The 16,724-nt window shown below is 42.2% G+C and overlaps 1 protein-coding gene across 1 annotated transcript; it reads left to right on the forward strand.

Moving 5' to 3' along the window:
• Positions 1-1,222: 1,222 nt before the first annotated feature.
• On the forward strand, positions 1,223-16,426 carry l3mbtl1 (L3MBTL histone methyl-lysine binding protein 1). Its single transcript, XM_056423501.1, has 21 exons — positions 1,223-1,414; positions 2,681-2,868; positions 3,491-3,620; positions 5,000-5,162; positions 5,623-5,761; positions 5,965-6,013; positions 6,171-6,265; positions 6,746-6,850; positions 6,978-7,113; positions 7,531-7,622; positions 8,086-8,237; positions 9,147-9,223; positions 9,592-9,677; positions 11,239-11,349; positions 11,642-11,810; positions 12,409-12,511; positions 12,650-12,838; positions 12,925-12,974; positions 14,185-14,342; positions 14,434-14,496; positions 14,914-16,426. The coding sequence occupies exons 1-21, from the start codon at positions 1,249-1,251 to the stop codon at positions 15,046-15,048; spliced, it is 2,556 nt and encodes an 851-aa protein (XP_056279476.1). The 5' UTR covers positions 1,223-1,248; the 3' UTR covers positions 15,049-16,426.
• Positions 16,427-16,724: the final 298 nt, after the last annotated feature.

A 16,724-nucleotide genomic window follows, 5' to 3' on the forward strand; every position in this document is an offset into this window, starting at 1 on the left:
GGCGTTACATTAGTCAACGAGCGGTGACTACTGGGCGCTCACGCATGCGCAGACTGAGCCCCGGAGCCGCAGGAGATAATAGCTGGTAAGCCAAATTTCAGTTCCGAATTGATCTGAAACACTGAATTTATTTAACGTTCATATTTGTTCCCGTTGTGTCGGGTCGGAACGTCTTTTAGCCGCTGACGTTTTAGAGGAGCACGTGTAAACGTGTTTTGAGGCAAAGCAGTTTGCCGTTTAGGATATATTCAAGCACAATTGCTTTCCGTTTTAAAATGTATATTTGAGGTATGACGCGCCTCGTTAACCTATCGAGTTAAGGACTTAAGCTGTTACTGACACATCTAACACGCTTAGCGCTGTTGTGAGGAGTAAACGGTGCTCATTCATTTGAGATGCAGCTGGAATGGGTGACAGGGTTCATTTATCACAAAATTATATTTTCACAGGGTTTCAGACTGCTTTTATTCTTTCTTTTATTCTCTTCTGTCTCCTGGATGTGTTTGCCTCCGCCATTTTAACTGAATGTGTTTTTTTTGTGTGAGTGTGGACGTAAATATTGCTGTCACCATTATTGCCTTTTTATTGGAGGTAGGTTAATGGATGGCTGTTAGAAAGTCACACGGGGTCATGGCTTTTGATAGAGGAAGCCTCTGCCATCATTCTATAAATGTCATCCTTAAAATATATTTATAAATGTAGCAATTGTTCAAACTAGGGGGAAATATATTTAATAAAAAATATGTTCTCGTATTTACATTTCATTATTCCTAATCCATGTTTCGCAAAGCATTTTTTGGGGAAAAGTGCCTATTGGCAGAGGTTTTCTAGTGATAACATTTTAAGTGTTGAGAAATGCAGGTCTCAGGTCTTTACTTATTTTTTTGTTCTGATGACTCCATTGTATTAATACCCTTATAATGAATGATAATTTCCAAGAAAATGGACGTCAGCAGGATTAAATAACAAAAACACAATTTTGAGGGTAAAAGGACAGAGGACCCATTACTTTTTTTACCAAGTCAATTGAGTGTTTGTGTGTGTATATATATATATAGACATATATATTATATATAATCGATTATATATTTATTATATATAATATAAGAATAAATAATTCCACGAAAAACGTTCAACTTCACGTGCCGTAAACCTGCTGCCCTGTTCTTCGGTTGAGGGCATTGCTTTGGACTGACCCTCATACTCTTTCCTCTCCAGTGCTCCGGAGTAAAGGACAGGGACGCCGTTATGAGTGCCAAAGTGAACATGGAGGCTCTCCCCAAAGAACCCGATAGCACCCCGTTGGACCCATGCTCCTCGTCCCCGAGCGAGGCCGTCCTCATCTGTGGCAGTGACGGTGTGGCCAAGAAGACTCGACCCCAACCCCACACCACCACAGCGTTCCTCCTACCAGGTGGGCATAGGTCTGGTGGTGGTGGGGGGTCACATTCACGGAGACCCTAGCTATGATGTCTTTCTCAGGTATATTGTCTAGTGACGTGGGAGACATACAGGGAGCATCTAGACCAGGGGTCCCCAAACGTTTTCCTGTGAGGGCCACATAACTTTTCCCTTCTCTGATGGGGGCCGGGGTCAGTTTGTAACAGAAAAAATGTGACGACCACAGGGGTGCCTAAATGTAAACATTTATTGTTTTCCAGAAAGCCACACATAACCAAATATTAATAACCCTTTCCAGGATCTTCACAGAAAAAAAAGTCAGGAAATAAATAACACTATTTATGAAATAAATAATAACCAAATACCCCTCTCTGTGTTCTTCACAGAAAAAAGTCTAGGATTTGCGTGGCCAGACTGAAAAAAAAAATCATAATGCATCTCTGGTATTGTTCAGCGGCAAGCTCCGTGAAGGAGGACGGTCTCCCTATGGGAGAAGGGTCTACATCAGTGGTCCCCAAACTAAGGCCCGACCTTCACATTTGGCCCGGCCCGCCGGCCTTAGTTTGGGGTCCACTGATCTAGACCCTTCTCCCATAGGGAGACCGTCCTCCTTCACGGAGCTTGCCGTGTTGCCCCACCATGTTAAGACATAAAAAACCAAACACTCTCATGTTATACGTTAAAGACCACTGAAGGTTCTTCTCCAGGTTTGGAAAGTGATTGGAGGGAAGAATCTGCAACCTCACTGCTAGATGCCACCTAACCCTTCCCACTGGCCCCTTAAAGGGGGACTCATCATCTGTACACATCAAAGTCGGCCCACAGGTCTCGGGTGCAACTGCCTGTTTGGGAAAAAAAAGTAGTATAACGTATTTTAAGGTTTAAAGCGGGAGCTGGTTTCTCAAGTGATGTCACTTGAGTCAGTCTCGGTTGGGGATGAAAACTACAAGTTTGTAAATGAAATCTGGGGACGTCAAGAGAGAAACGAGTGAGTTTACAGACCTCTCTGGTCCTCGTGTCTGATCGAGACTACATTAGCCGCCACTAGCATAACACATAATCTGACCGAACTGTTGGGAGGTGAGTTGCATTGTGGGGAATGTAGGCGCTAGGTTTAAGAAAATGGAGTTTGTGGAAAGAAAAATACAATATTTTGATTTGCTGAGTTGATTCTGATAAAAACTATATATTTGAGTCTGACAATTTTACTTCAGCGCAAAGCTCAATTTAAATATTAAATGGACTTGTGGAATGAATTTGAATGCATCTCTCTCCTCAGCTCCTGCTGCCAGCCATCAGAAGCCGGAGGTGACTCCAGCTGTTGCAATGGGAGACCCAGGTAAAGGAGGCATAGCCAATGAGACAGTCACACCCACCCTGACAGCACAGGTGGGCGGGGCTTGTAGCATCGTCCACGTCCTAGAGTGGAAGGAGGGAGTGGCCATCCTGCCCAGCAGCAACCTCAAGGTAAAATTAAACAGTTGTTAATTGTTTGTCCACCTGTACTACGATGTGACTTTGATACAGACACTATGAGAATACCCTGTACCCGTCTGGTTTAAATGTGGGCGAAGGGCATATTTATTATTGTCTATCTCAACTTTCATCTGTCATAAAAGCAAAAGAGCCACAGCAATAAAAATAATTTGAACGTTATTGTGCATTTTAATGATCCAATCAGAGTGCACTTACTGGACAGTTGACCAGTTGTAGTCAGACAAATTTTAACTTTTTGTGTGAAAGCAATCAAGACGCAGGTCATAATCCAATCTATTCTATTTTCAGTCGTTCAAGAAAAGCAATTTGCCACATTAAGAATAAAAAATAATGTCTGGCCAAAATCCAGAAAAAGTGCAAATATTAATATTTATTATGTGAATGTAACGACCATAACGCACTTTAACTCACTGCAGTGGTTTAGAATACAGGAGGCCGCAGTAACAGGTTGGCAACATGGAAACAAACGGTCTTTTGAAATTGTCTCATACATTGTTCTGAGGAGGGAAAAGCGTTGAATGGACAAAACGATATTGCCCATCAAAACACATTTAAACAGACGTGTGTGTGTGTGCGTGTGCGTGTGTCGCAGTTCTGTGTCAGTGATGTAGGAACGTTGAGCACACTGATCACCCCAGGGGTCACCAGCAGCATCACTGAACCAGCAGCCGGGACTTCTGGGAGATCCGCGTGCGCAGAGAGCGCTCCAGCAGACAAGCCAGGTAGAGTTGTGGTTACATAAGGTTGTACTATTCCTGTCATATTCATTACATGTGTTGTAAATCTGTAACACTGTTCATTCTGTACACATGACATCTCTTGCTTCTGTCCATCTGGGGAGAGGGGTCCTCCTCTGTTGCTCTCCTGAAGGCTTCTTCCCTTTTTTCCCTGTGAAAGTTATTTTATATTTTCTTTGGGAATTGTTCCTGATCCGATGTGAAGTCCTGGGACAGGGATGTCTATGTGTACAGATTGTAAAGCCCTCTGAGGCAAATTTGTGATATTGGGCTATACTAAATAAACTGAATTGAATTACTGACGCCAGGATCGGAACACAAAGTACTGCACTTCTTAATGCCTGATACTAAATCAAACACCTTCAAGTTCAAGTTGCGTTGGTTTTAGATGACATTTGCGTGACAGGAATACAAATTCAGAGTGTATCTGCTGGTGTTGCAGGTCACACTAGTAAAGCACTGTCACTTTCTATATATGGCTGCACTTCTACTTTGAGTATTTAACAGCAAGCCCCTTTCAATGAGCACTTGAGCAATAATTGTATCAGCTGAAGCAGAGTGCTCTTGACAAGTGAGGAGAGAGCAGCTGCAGGTTTATGTAAAAATATCAAGCAGGCATCACTCACATTTTGAGAAAAATCAAAATCCAGCTGGAAAAGGGTTAAAGGTAATCAATAACTAGTGGAAATAGTCACAACGGATCATACACATACACTACCGTTCAAAAGATTGGGGTCACTTAGAAATGTCTTTATTTTTCAAAGAAAAGCACTGTTTTTTCAATAAAGATAACATTAATCAAAAATACACACTATACATTATTAATGTGGTAAATGACTATTCTAGGTGGAAACGTCTGGTTTCTAATGAAATATCTCCATAGATGTATAGAGGCCCATTTCCATCAACTATCACTCCAGTGTTCTAATGGTACATTGTGTTTGCTAATCGCCTTAGAAGACTAATATCTGATTAGAAAACCCTTGTGCAATTATGTTAGCACAGCTGAAAACAGTTATGCTGGTGATATAAGCTATACAACTGGCCTTCCTTTGAGCTTGAAGTTTGAAGAACAAAATTAATACTTCAAATATTAATCATTATTTCTAACCTTGTCAATGTCTTGACTATATTTTCTATTCAATTTTCAATTCCTTTGATAAATAAAAGTGAGTTTTCATGGAAGACACAAAATTGTCTGGGTGACCCCAAACTTTTGAACGGTAGTGTATTAGTGCAGTAACATGAATCCTGTACAGGAAATAAAAAGTATTTAAATTGTTTTAGTATTGTAGATTTAAAATGTTAACCTGTGTTATAAACCTGCTGCCTCCTCATGACTTCTCTTGTCTCCTGCATGTCAGACGTGTCGGCTCCTGTCGGCTCCGTGAGAGGCGCAGTAGCGGAGCCGGAGAGGTCGGTGCCGGTCAAACCTGAGGTCCAGGTTGGACTGGGACAGCAGACCTGTGATGCCAGAGCACAGAGGACCTACAAAGAGGAGCTACGCCGGGAGCCCATCACTGACAAGTATGTTGGTAACAGCTGCTTCTCCGCCGATGCTCGCCCATGCTAGAGGTGGGCGATAACGCAACATTTGTTTTTGAGGAAATACCAAGTAAAACAGGGCCAGAATCGCAGATATCAATTTGGTTTATTTTTATAATTAAAAAGGGCTTTTGTATTTCTATTTTGTTGTCCAACGTTAATTACGTAATCGTATACATGTTAAGATCCAGGACACTTTCAAAGGCAAATAACTAAATATGTATTTTTATTGTAAATTGAATGCACAAACATGAAAAAAGGTGTTTGATTAAAATGTGACAAAAGCAGTGAAGATAACAGCATAACGCGTTTTAGTCTTTTTGATTGATGGAGTATTTCTTTTAAAAAAATGCCCCGAGTCAAATAAGCGACAGGAAAGAGAATTCATTCTGGCGATGTGTTTCGACTTGAGACACGATGTCTGTCCTCCCGGCCCCCTCAGGAGGATTGTTGGGGTGGAGAAGGTGCCAGCAGGCGGGAGGGTCTCCTTCCTCAACCCAGATCACCTGAAACCCATGAGGAAGAGGAAGAGGAAGGAATACCTCAGTCCCTCTGAGGAAGACTCTGACATCGAAGGCACGGTGGGACGGCATTGTTATTTACATTTAACATCCAGATAAAAATATAGATGTTCTCATATCGGATGAATTCAGACAGAGGAGCATAAATACGTTTTTTAATTTCCTGAAAGTATTTTAAGTGACGTGTTTTGTTGCTTTAATTCAGGGACTACACTTTCTTTCTACTCTTAGCTCTTGTGTTATTTCTATTACATGTATTGTAGGATGAGAAAATGGATGATTCTAAAGCAGACGGCAGACACATCAGAGGAGGTTGGACTTTAATTTTTACATGTGTCTGTTATATCATCTTTCTTTTCTTTAAATATTTACCCCACCGAATTTGTTTGCAAGATTACAGCTCTTCAAGCACAAGCTGCTCCTCGTATCAACGAATCGACTAATGATTTCATTTGTATGTTTGGTGAAGCTGGCGACAGTAAGACAGAACAGTGGACGTGGCTTCAGTATCTGGAGGAAACCAAATCTGTTGCTGCGCCCATCAAGCTTTTCCAAGAGCTACGAGTGAGTGGAATATTCAGACTGCAGCTTGGGGCTGAGCTGCAGCCTTGTTCCACACAGGCTCACCCAGCGCACCCACCACGTTTTACTACTTTCTTTACTACCGTTGCAGCACTTCCTAAAGCACAGGGACACATTTATTAACCCGAGTGAAAAAAGGAATGTAAAGTTACCTCAGAGAAAGAGATGTGTGCAGCAAAGGGCACATATTAATATTCTTATTCTATCACTGTTTTATTTAAAAGTGATTTATTTTCTTCAACAATCTAAACATTCTGGCAACACAAGCTTTGTCTTGAAGATACAATCTGTTCCAACATTGTAAGTAGTATTATAATTAATGAACTATCCATTTGCTGTGCTTTGTGTTTTTTATTTGTTTGTTGTCTTGATCCAATTACCCTCCATTCTTTGTTTTCACTTCATTTAGTCTGCATCTCTGGGCTGTACTGACATCTGTGCCTTTGTATCCCATGTGTCCAGACCCAGAGAGTGCCAACAGTGAAGAGCGGCTTCAAGCAGGGGATGAAGCTGGAAGGCATCGACCCGCAGCATCCGTCCATGTACTTTGTTCTCACCGTGGCCGAGGTGAGCCAGACGGATCTTAATGGCCAGAGTCGGGATTAACATCATCGTTCAGCTCCCGGCTGCTTCGCCCCGCTGTCGTCTTCTCCGGCCGGCTTTTGTTGATCTAAAGTGTCATGTCCTCACCCAGGTCTGTGGTTACCGGCTGCGGCTTCATTTTGACGGCTACTCCGACTGCCACGACTTCTGGGTGAACGCCAACTCCCCCGACATCCACCCTGCAGGCTGGTGTGAGAGCACAGGACACAAACTGCACACTCCCAAAGGTGAGAGGTCAGAGCACTCTGGACATGCTGAAAGACCAAAAAATCAAATACACTCATTCACGTTGACTTACCCTGTCCATAGTTAACAGAATCCACCGTATCAACTCATAAACTCAAAAGATGGAGTCTCTGCTCATGTTGATGACGAGACTCCAGGAACTCAATCAGCCCACTTTTTCTATGTATTAAACAAACAATATATAAAGTGTTGACTTGTTGGAGGTGCTGGTCAGTGGATATTGTTGCCCTTTAGAGCCAGGCTAGATGTTTACACCTGTTTCCTTTATGCTACGCTCCCTTCGAGAAAGCAAAGTAGCCTATTTCCCAAAACGTCAAACTATTCATTTAAGTGATGGGATGTTTGATCAAATATGAATCAGTTTAAACTTCTCTCTTTATCTCTGTTTTTTCCTGCAGGATGTAAAGAGGAGGAGTTTACCTGGATCAACTACCTGAGAATGACTAAAGCACAAGTGGCGTCCAAAGAACTCTTTGCCAGTCCTGGGAGGGTAACTGCCACTATATAATATACGGTAGTTGTATTATCTACAAGCACGAATGGATGAGGTGAATGATTCGGGTTTGGGGAAACTCCAACTCCTACGAGAAGCAGTGCTAATAAAAACAATTTGCAGCTTCTATCTTTCAAAAAACATTTTCACTTCACAAGACCAAAAGTGCCAAAGTCAGGCCTGTTGTCCCGTCTGGTTATGTATTAATATATATTATTAATATTTACCGCCAGAACACCAAAAAGCTTTATGCTAGTAAGGCTTGCTTCTGCCAGCTCATGTTTACGCTAAGGTTCAAGCTTCAATACATCAAACTGTATCAGTTTTCTTATGATTGGTGAATTCATAAACATATTTAGAAACGATCCAACAGTACAGTTGGCACACCGTTCATCAGCTAGCGCGCGGCTCTCTGTCTCTACTTGCCAGGTCATTTCTAATATCTCCGCTTTCTGTTTAGATCGACGTGAAGTGCAGTTTTGAGATAGGAATGAAGCTGGAGGCCGTGGACCGTATGAACCCCTCCCTCATCTGTGTAGCAACTGTCACTGACGTGGTGGACGAGCGCTTCCTGGTTCATTTTGACAACTGGGATGATACATACGACTACTGGTGAGCCTCAAACATATTGGGGATGTATGGGCTTTGGAAAATGACTGAGGAAAAAAATCAAGAAGAAATATTTTTTCTGCGCAGCTGTGGAGAAATGTAGGCTTATTATGTTCTATGACATTGATGAAGAAGCAATGCAGATGGAACTGTCCAATCTTTCAGTCTGTTTAACTTCATGTCTACAGATTTGGTTCATTTGTAAAAAGCCTGTGTGAACCGGGAGAGGACCAGAACTTAAAGACAACAATGTGGTCCCGACCAAATGAACCAAACTACAGGTGTAGTAAGGCTACATTAATCTAAACACGGCCACTACGGGGAGAACAACTCAAAAACAATCTGACCCCATGACATATATCACTATATAGAGTATCTATGGCTAACATACTGTAGAAATAGTAACATTTATTGTGGAGTTGTGCTTTTGCTCACCTGATTAATGTTCAATATTTACTCTCCTCTTAGCAACCAACTCTGATGAAAACTATGTGACTTTTTCGCTGTTAGATGCTTATTCAGTGGCTGCTAAATGTGTCACCGATAGACAGTTTGTTAGGTAATACATCATACAGGATTTTAATCACTATGTGGAAATCAGCTGCTGGAAACTGGCTGAGTAACGGCGCTGCGACTGAACCAGTTATGGCGTCATAAACCCCAAACAATAAACTAAAAGAAGTTAACAAGCACAGTAGAGCTGTACATTCAAGGGACAACTCTCTCTGGGTTTGTCATCAAATGAATGTCGTTATTAGATTCTGTGTTCGTACTAAGCATCAAATAAACATCAGTAACATCTGCAGTGAAAGCGGTTGCAGCATCAAGGTGAGCAGCTCGAAAACACGAAAAATACTTTTCTTAAATTAAACTATTGAACCGCTGGACGTTGTTGTTTGTCAAACTACGCAGGTGTGATTCCAGCAGTCCCTACATTCACCCTATTGGTTGGTGCCAGGAGAGGAACCTCCCCCTTACACCACCCCAAGGTGAAAAGTGTGTTCAATGTTAATCATCGATTTAATCATGTTCATGGTCATAACATGGATCATTAACTTTAAACACTTCTCTGTTCACTTTGTCCTCTTTTGTTCCTTCCTTTTGGAAATGTACTTTTAGAGCATGGCCTTGAACCCAGGAGGAGATTTTCTGTTTGTATTCAATGTCACTGAACCCCCAGTTGCTCCCCGGGCGCAACACTGCAGCCCACTGCTCCTTCATAACTAAGGATGCGTTAAATGCAGAGAATACCTTTCGTTGCCTGTGTACCTGTACTCTGTGCAATGACAATAGATTGAATCTAATCCAATCCAATCCAATGGCTGATTTCTATTGAATTTATGTTTTGCTGCACCAGATTACCCGGATCAGGCCCGGTTCTCCTGGTCCCACTACTTGGAGGAGACTAGTGCCAAGGCGGTGGCAGCTGAGGCCTTTAAAGTGGTGAGAACAAATCATTTGAATAATGATACCCCCCTAAAAATCCTCCTGTCAACCAAACTGTGCCTGCACCCACACCGTCACATTCCAAGACGTATGTACCCACAGTGTTAAATCACCTCCACACATGTTTCCATTTTTACACACACACTTAACCCTTGTGTTGCCTTCGGGTCAATTTGACCCGATTCAATGTTTCACCCTCCTGTCGCCTTCGGGTCAATATGACCCGATTCAATGTTTAACCCTCCTGTTACCTTTATATTTACTAACATATTTTACCCTTGAGGTCAATATGACCCCAGCTATTAAAATCTCCAGAAAATTATTAGAATTAATATTGTTTTCCAAGTTTAAGTGTGAGGTACTTTATGTTTGTTTGTTGACTCCCGAAAGAACACCGACATTAAACATTGAATCGGGTCAAATTGACCCGAAGGCGACAGGAGGGTTAAATATTGAATCGGGTCAAAATGACCCGAAGGCAACACAAGGGTTAATGCACCTGCATGCACATCTCCCGGAACAGTCCAGTTATCTTCCTCCAGCCATACTTTCTACACTTTAGTCAAATGTGATTATATTGTTTCAAAATGAGAGATGAGATGATGCCAGTGATTGTATAAGAATAAAGAAATTCAGCCCGGTCACAGACAGCAGATGTTATCTTTTCCAATTTCAGAAATTACATTAAGTCCAGCAGCCAGGACGTGTTTACGGGGTTGGGAGTTTTTTTTTTGCATCAAAGGATAATTCAACGATGTGCAATCAAAGAGGCAGATGAGATTACATTACTTTGTCTAGCAGTCCGTCTGACAGCCTCCCGTCGATATCAGAGGTAGCAGTTTAAGACGATAAGTCACCACTCAGTTCCAATGTTTCCAATATGAAATCTAGAAAAGATCTCCAGTTTTCCACCAAGCTCAGGCATGAACATGCGAGTCAAGTCGGCTGGTGCCTGAGAGCATCTGTCGACTGAATGAGGTCGAGCCTCGCACAGGAGGAGGCTGAGTTCAATGCAACCTGTGCATCGTCTTAAGAGTCAAACCCAGTTCAGTTTCCCAACTTGTACTGATCCTATGCAGAGCCCGGGAGAATCCGTGTTGTGTTTCTGATCCAATTCACAGCCTGATAATGCAATAATTACTGTTGCGTGTATCTGTGATATGGGCTGGTAGAAAACAGCACGACAGGGAAGGCAAAGCCAGAGTTAAGAGGCTGAGAATGAACAAGTAAAGTTTGATTGATTGAAAATGTCTGAGTAATTAAAACAAATAATGAGAGACATTGTTTGTTACAGTCCAGGCCCAGTTCAGCTGTTACATAACAGATGATATAGTATAACATGTACTGATTGAAAAACAATGTTAAAAGTTTGAGTCTGGTCATCTTTCTTCTGTAAAATCTCAAATAAAAGACATAAACTTGCCCGAGTTGAATAGTAGAACTGATGTGCGGTGCAAGTGAAGCCCACACTTCATGGAAAGTACATTCAACATGTTTGGTTGTCGAGCCGAACATACAAGTTACCGTGTTATTCAATCGCCGTCTGCTCCGTCTCCAGCGCGCGGCCCACAGCTTCCAGCCTCAGATGAAACTGGAGGCTGTGGACAAGAGAAGTCCTGGTCTGATCCGAGTGGCCACAGTGGAGGAAGTGGAGACTCATCGCATTAAGGTAATGCTCTGTTTGTGTGTTGTCAGCGTGTATTTCATAAACACTTAAGTACTAAATGTCTCAGGTTAAGAAGGTCACTATTATGTATGTGTGTGATTTTGGTTTAAATGTTTCCCAGAGTCCCTCAGGTCCATTACAGCTTTAACCAAGTTTGTGAGTTGTGCCCTGGGGCTAATGGTTCTGGAATAAGAGCTTACATGGACTGATACTGTAATGTACAGCTTTCTAACCGACCCTGGACCCATTGTGCAAGTTGAGCTGTGAGTATTATGTATTTCTATTCCTCCTGCAGGTCCATTATGACGGCTGGAGTCATGTCTATGATGAGTGGATGGACTCCGATCACCCTGACATCCACCCAGCAGGCTGGTGTGAGGCGACCAGTCACCCACTCAAAGTTCCCCCACGCGACGCCAGAACACAACAGCCGCATGCCAGCAACCAGCACTTCGGTCAAAACTGGAAGTTGATTTTCCTCAAATTTCAAATCAAAGTTATTGTTGTTAGATAGCATTCAATCTTAACAACACTATTTGTTTTTATCTCTGACCAAGTTGTTTTAGCCACCTTTAGGCCCCGGAGTGTCATGTAAAGGAAGATCACACCGGCAAATGGAAAAGTTGTAGGGGAAATTTAAATGCTAATTGAACTCCTCTACGATTTTTTTTTTACTTTTACAAACAATCTTCACGCTCCTGTTTCTTTGTTTGCATAAAGAAAACACCAATTTGTTTCCCATTTAAAACTAACCTGCCACTCGTTCTTTAATTTTATTGAGTGTTCTTTTATTGAACTTTTCATGCAATAATTCTCTATTTATTTATCTATAAAAGGGGCCTTTTTATGTCTCAATTTTATGTCACAATTGGAAAAGCCCAAACAATACAATCAACGGTGGCTGAATTTCATTTAGCTGCTTCGGTTTCAAAGTCGTGATTAATGTTATTAGTAACGACACCTTAAGAAGGCCTCTTGGTGTTTACACCACTCGATGGCAATAGGCATAACCTTCCAGTACTATGTGTGATGGTTTATCCGTCTGTACTTGAATGGATGTAGGTGTGAGGGAGCCTCCGACCACAGGCCAGTCCGCCTACCCATCCTCGGTTCCCTGTAAACCCATCAGCCACCCCAGATCCAACAAGTACAGCTTCCACAACAGGTCAGCTGAACTCAACTCCATCATACTGCTTCATCCACCAGGTCAACCATTCAAGATGCACACCAATACCTGACATCAAAACCTTTTAAAGTCACGCGTCTTCCTAAAGTGCACCACGGGGCTGTGTCTTTGAAACAGGAAGTGTCCAACTCCTGGTTGTGACGGTTCGGGCCATGTGACCGGCCGTTTCACAGCCCACCACTGCATATCCGGCTGCCCATTGGCTGAGCGTAACCAAGGCAGGCTGAAGGCCGAGCTGTCAGACTCCGAGTGCAAGAGGACCCTCTTCTTTGGCCAGAGGACCAAGAAGACACATTTCCGTGGCAGGTGTGTGTGTGTGTGTGTGTGTGTTGGCCTACATATGCATGTGAGTTTACCTTTGTCTCACATTGATCTTTTCATCTTGTTTTCAGGATTGGCCGTCCTCCCAAATTCAGAAAGAGCCAGCAGAGAGACTACCAGAGTGAGTTTTCTAAATGCATGATACATATCCGTCTTTAAGAGCATTTTACTCTGTAGCTTCAGGTGTGTCTTCCTGTCAAACCTGCTTTAACCCTTGTGTTGCCTTCGGGTCATTTTGACCCGAATCAATATTACACCCTCCCCCCGCCTTCGGATTAATTTGACCCCATTCAATGTTTAATGTCGGTGTTCTTTCGGTAGTCAACAAACAAACATAAAGTGCCTCACACTTAAACTTGGAAAACAATATTAATTCTAATAATTTTCTGGAGGTTTTAATTGCTGGCATCAAATTGAACCCAAAGGGTAAAATATGTTAGTAAATATAAAGGTAACAGGAGGGTGAAACATTGAATCGGGTCAAAATGACCCATAGGCGGGGGGAGGATGTAATATTGATTCGGGTCAAAATGACCCGAAGGCAACACAAGGGTTAAGTAGCTCATCGGTTTCAGGGGACATCTTTCTTGTCAGCTGCAGGTGTGAATGTTGAATCAGGCTAATATCTGTCCTGATGTGCAGCACAGTCTGCAGTCTGTAGTCAACTCATACTCACTTGGAGACAATTGCATCTGTCCATCCTGGAGAGGGATCCTCCTCTGTTGCTCTCCTGAAGGTTTCTTCCCTTTTTACCCCGTGAAAGGTTTTTTTTCTATTTTTTGGGAGTTTTTCCTGTTCTAATGTGAGGTCAAAGGTCAGAGATGTCGTATGTGTACAGATTGTAAAGCCCTCTGAGGCAAATTTGTAATTTGTGATATTGAGCTATATAAAATAAACTGAATTGAATTGAATTTAACTCATTGGTTAAATATAAATGGTGAGATTGGAAATAGGATAACACAGTTTTAGCCTTTTTCAGAGCAGACATTTAGACAATTGGAATTAATACTGCTAAACATTAAGGGGATTTATTGGCAGAAATTTATTATAATATCCTTTATAACGATGTTTTCAATTAGAGTACAATCAAAACAGACTCTAGAGAGAGCCTTTTATACACTACCTGGAGGAAGGGAGGGTGAGCAGAGGGATATTCAGTTAGATGAACCTCACAAAGATGCCACTCAATCATAAACACTGCTCCGTAAATGATGGCACGATGTAATGATGTCTGCCGGTAAAACGACGTGTCGGCAGTTTCAATCTGAAATATATGTCCATGTGATCATAAATCAACATATCTTTGTGTGTGTGTGTGTGTTTGTCCTCAGACATGTCCTCAGACGGCGTGTATCCGTCACTATTCATGTCAGCTCTGAGCAGCCAGTCAGACAGGACCCTGTCTCTGTGCTGGGAGCAGCACTGTCAGCTGCTGCCCGGCGTTCAGGGCATTCACGCCAGCCAGGTGGCCGCATGGAGCGTTGAAGATGTAAGCCAACCGTATCCCTTTCCTACATATTCATTTATTCTCTCTCTCTGTATGGTTTGATTATTTAAAATTGGTTGTATTCGTACTCCAGGTCTTCATGTTTGTCCAGAATCTAATCGGCTGTGAAGAACAGGCTTGTCTCTTCAAAGAAGAGGTGAGACCACCAAGTGTATGTCAAGGAAATATGAAATTAATCTGCATTTGATTTGGACAAGTGTGAACAGTCCGTTGCAGTATTAACTGTCATGTTGCACCACACACTGCACAGTCTGTTGAAGGGATAGTTTGCATTTTTTAAAGTTGGGTAGTACGCTGTAAATAAGTTTAGGTGGACGTCGTATTCAGAATATTTTCACTGCTTGGAGATACAATTCATCTTCAGAGAAACTATACAGAGTAAGGTGTCAGAAATGTCCATTGAGTCAAGTGAACACCTCTGATTGTCTATTTTATTATAAAGGTGTTTCGGTTTTGATTTTATAACACATGAGTACCCTTGGCGGACAATACTAATTATTTCTGGACCCATCCAACCAGTTGCATCACCGCTGTTGTGTCTGCGTCTTCCCAGATGATTGACGGGGAGGCCTTCCTGCTGCTGACCCAGACCGACATTGTGAAGATCATGAGCATCAAGCTTGGCCCCGCCCTCAAGATCTCCAATGCCATTCTCATGTTCAAGAGCACAGACGAGGTACTCAAGTGATCCCCCCCCCCCCCCCATCACCTGACGCGTGGCGTCGGGCCGTCGATCATCATGTGCCAATTTCATTCTGTTGCAGGGAAAAGACCCTGACCCCTTTTTTTCATGTGTTTGGTGTCCTGTACCCATCAGAGAGAGGGGGGTGGGAGGGGGTGGGTGGAGAAGAGGAAGATAAATAAGGCGATACAGATATTCCTTTGGAAGTTCTGTCTTAGAGACGATGGACACATTGCTGTGTAGGTGGACAGGAGCAGGGTGATGAATGTGAGGTGGACCATCAGGAGTCTTTACAGTTCAAACCTCTCTGGCGGTGTTTCACATCTATTAGGAACTGCCAGTCTATGGTTTGCTTTGTAATTTCCAACCACCTATTTTTAATGTGAAGCCTAAGTGGGAATAGAATAATTTAAAAACAAAAATGAAATTTAGTAAAATAAGTTTATTTTTGCGGGGGGGGGGGGGGCAAAAAGAGGAGTTAAATGCAGTAGACAAGGCTGGTCAGTGAGGCTCTTGGAAGACTCACATTTTGTGCAATAAAAAAAAGTTGAAACGGAAGTATTTGGAAACACTTAATGTTACAACTCCTTTATGATATCTGATTATTCTGTGATAATAAGATATAAGACATAAGATGACATAAGTTCAGTCTGTAGGGAAAAGGTTTCTATGTGTGTCAGATGAGCAAGTTGAAACAGCGAGAAAGCCTTTGCTCCATTTCAGCATCTCGTACCGAAGTATTAACCCGAAGTGTTTAAATTCTCTACATTGTACCATTAATGTGATAACTCATGTGATACAGGAGCTGTAATTCAAAATGTTTCCCTCTTACACAGAATCTGAGTCAGAGAACAGAAACAACACAGTGTTTTTATATCTTTATGCAAAGATCTGAAATTATTTGTTTTGCAATTCTCAGACACTTTTAGCACAACTGTGAAGCCCAAATGGATTTTACTCAAGGATGTTGCCACACTTGGTCACTAGAGAGTGCAACAGTTCATGTTTGGCTCTATAAACTTGGATTTGGTAGCAAGTCAATGGAGATCTCTGCAGTTTACATGTGATGGAAACAACATTCAAAGTGTGTTCTGCGAAATGTTTACAATATATGTCAGAATTGGTTAAAAAAAAACACTGTACGGATTTGATATTGTGAAATGAAGTGTTTTAAGGGCTTTTGGAATCGTACTTCTTTGTGTGTCTCTCTGGTGGGATTTGTGCGCACAACTGTGTGTATGCGTGTGCGCGTGTGTGTATGTACGTATGTGAGTGTGTGTGTGTGTGTGCTTGTGTATGTATGTGTGTGTGCGTGCGTGTGTCAAGATATTCTTGGGCCACAAATGTCATTCAATCCATATGAATTAATAAACATCCAAAGCTGTCTTGTCTGATTAAAGTCGCTGCCTCAACCTTTTTTGAGGGAACCAACACACACACACACACACACACATTGCATTTCCTATACTTGCTGAGCTATGTTGTGTGTGTGTGGTGCTATTGACTATAAATGTACTTTTCTTACATACCCCCCACACACACACACACACACACACACTCACACGTTTTGAAGCATTGCCCAGCCTCACTTAAAATCTGAAACTTTTCATCGATGATTGACCTGTATGGAAGCCCATTGCCGCCAGGAAAAGAAGAAAAAAATACGATGAAAATGTAGCTGT

The sequence above is a fragment of the Pseudoliparis swirei genome, chromosome 9 (assembly GCF_029220125.1).
Source record: "Pseudoliparis swirei isolate HS2019 ecotype Mariana Trench chromosome 9, NWPU_hadal_v1, whole genome shotgun sequence".
NCBI classification, from domain to species: domain Eukaryota; kingdom Metazoa; phylum Chordata; class Actinopteri; order Perciformes; family Liparidae; genus Pseudoliparis; species Pseudoliparis swirei.

Excerpts from the sequence above, each read along its gene's own strand:
- l3mbtl1 (XM_056423501.1), top strand. The coding sequence starts at position 1,249 with ATGAGTGCCAAAGTGAACATGGAGGCTCTCCCCAAAGAACCCGATAGC. Across the intron at positions 2,869-3,490 it reads TGCCCAGCAGCAACCTCAAG|TTCTGTGTCAGTGATGTAGG; the intron begins GTAAAATTAAAC and ends CGTGTGTCGCAG. Across the intron at positions 7,623-8,085 it reads TCTTTGCCAGTCCTGGGAGG|ATCGACGTGAAGTGCAGTTT; the intron begins GTAACTGCCACT and ends CTTTCTGTTTAG.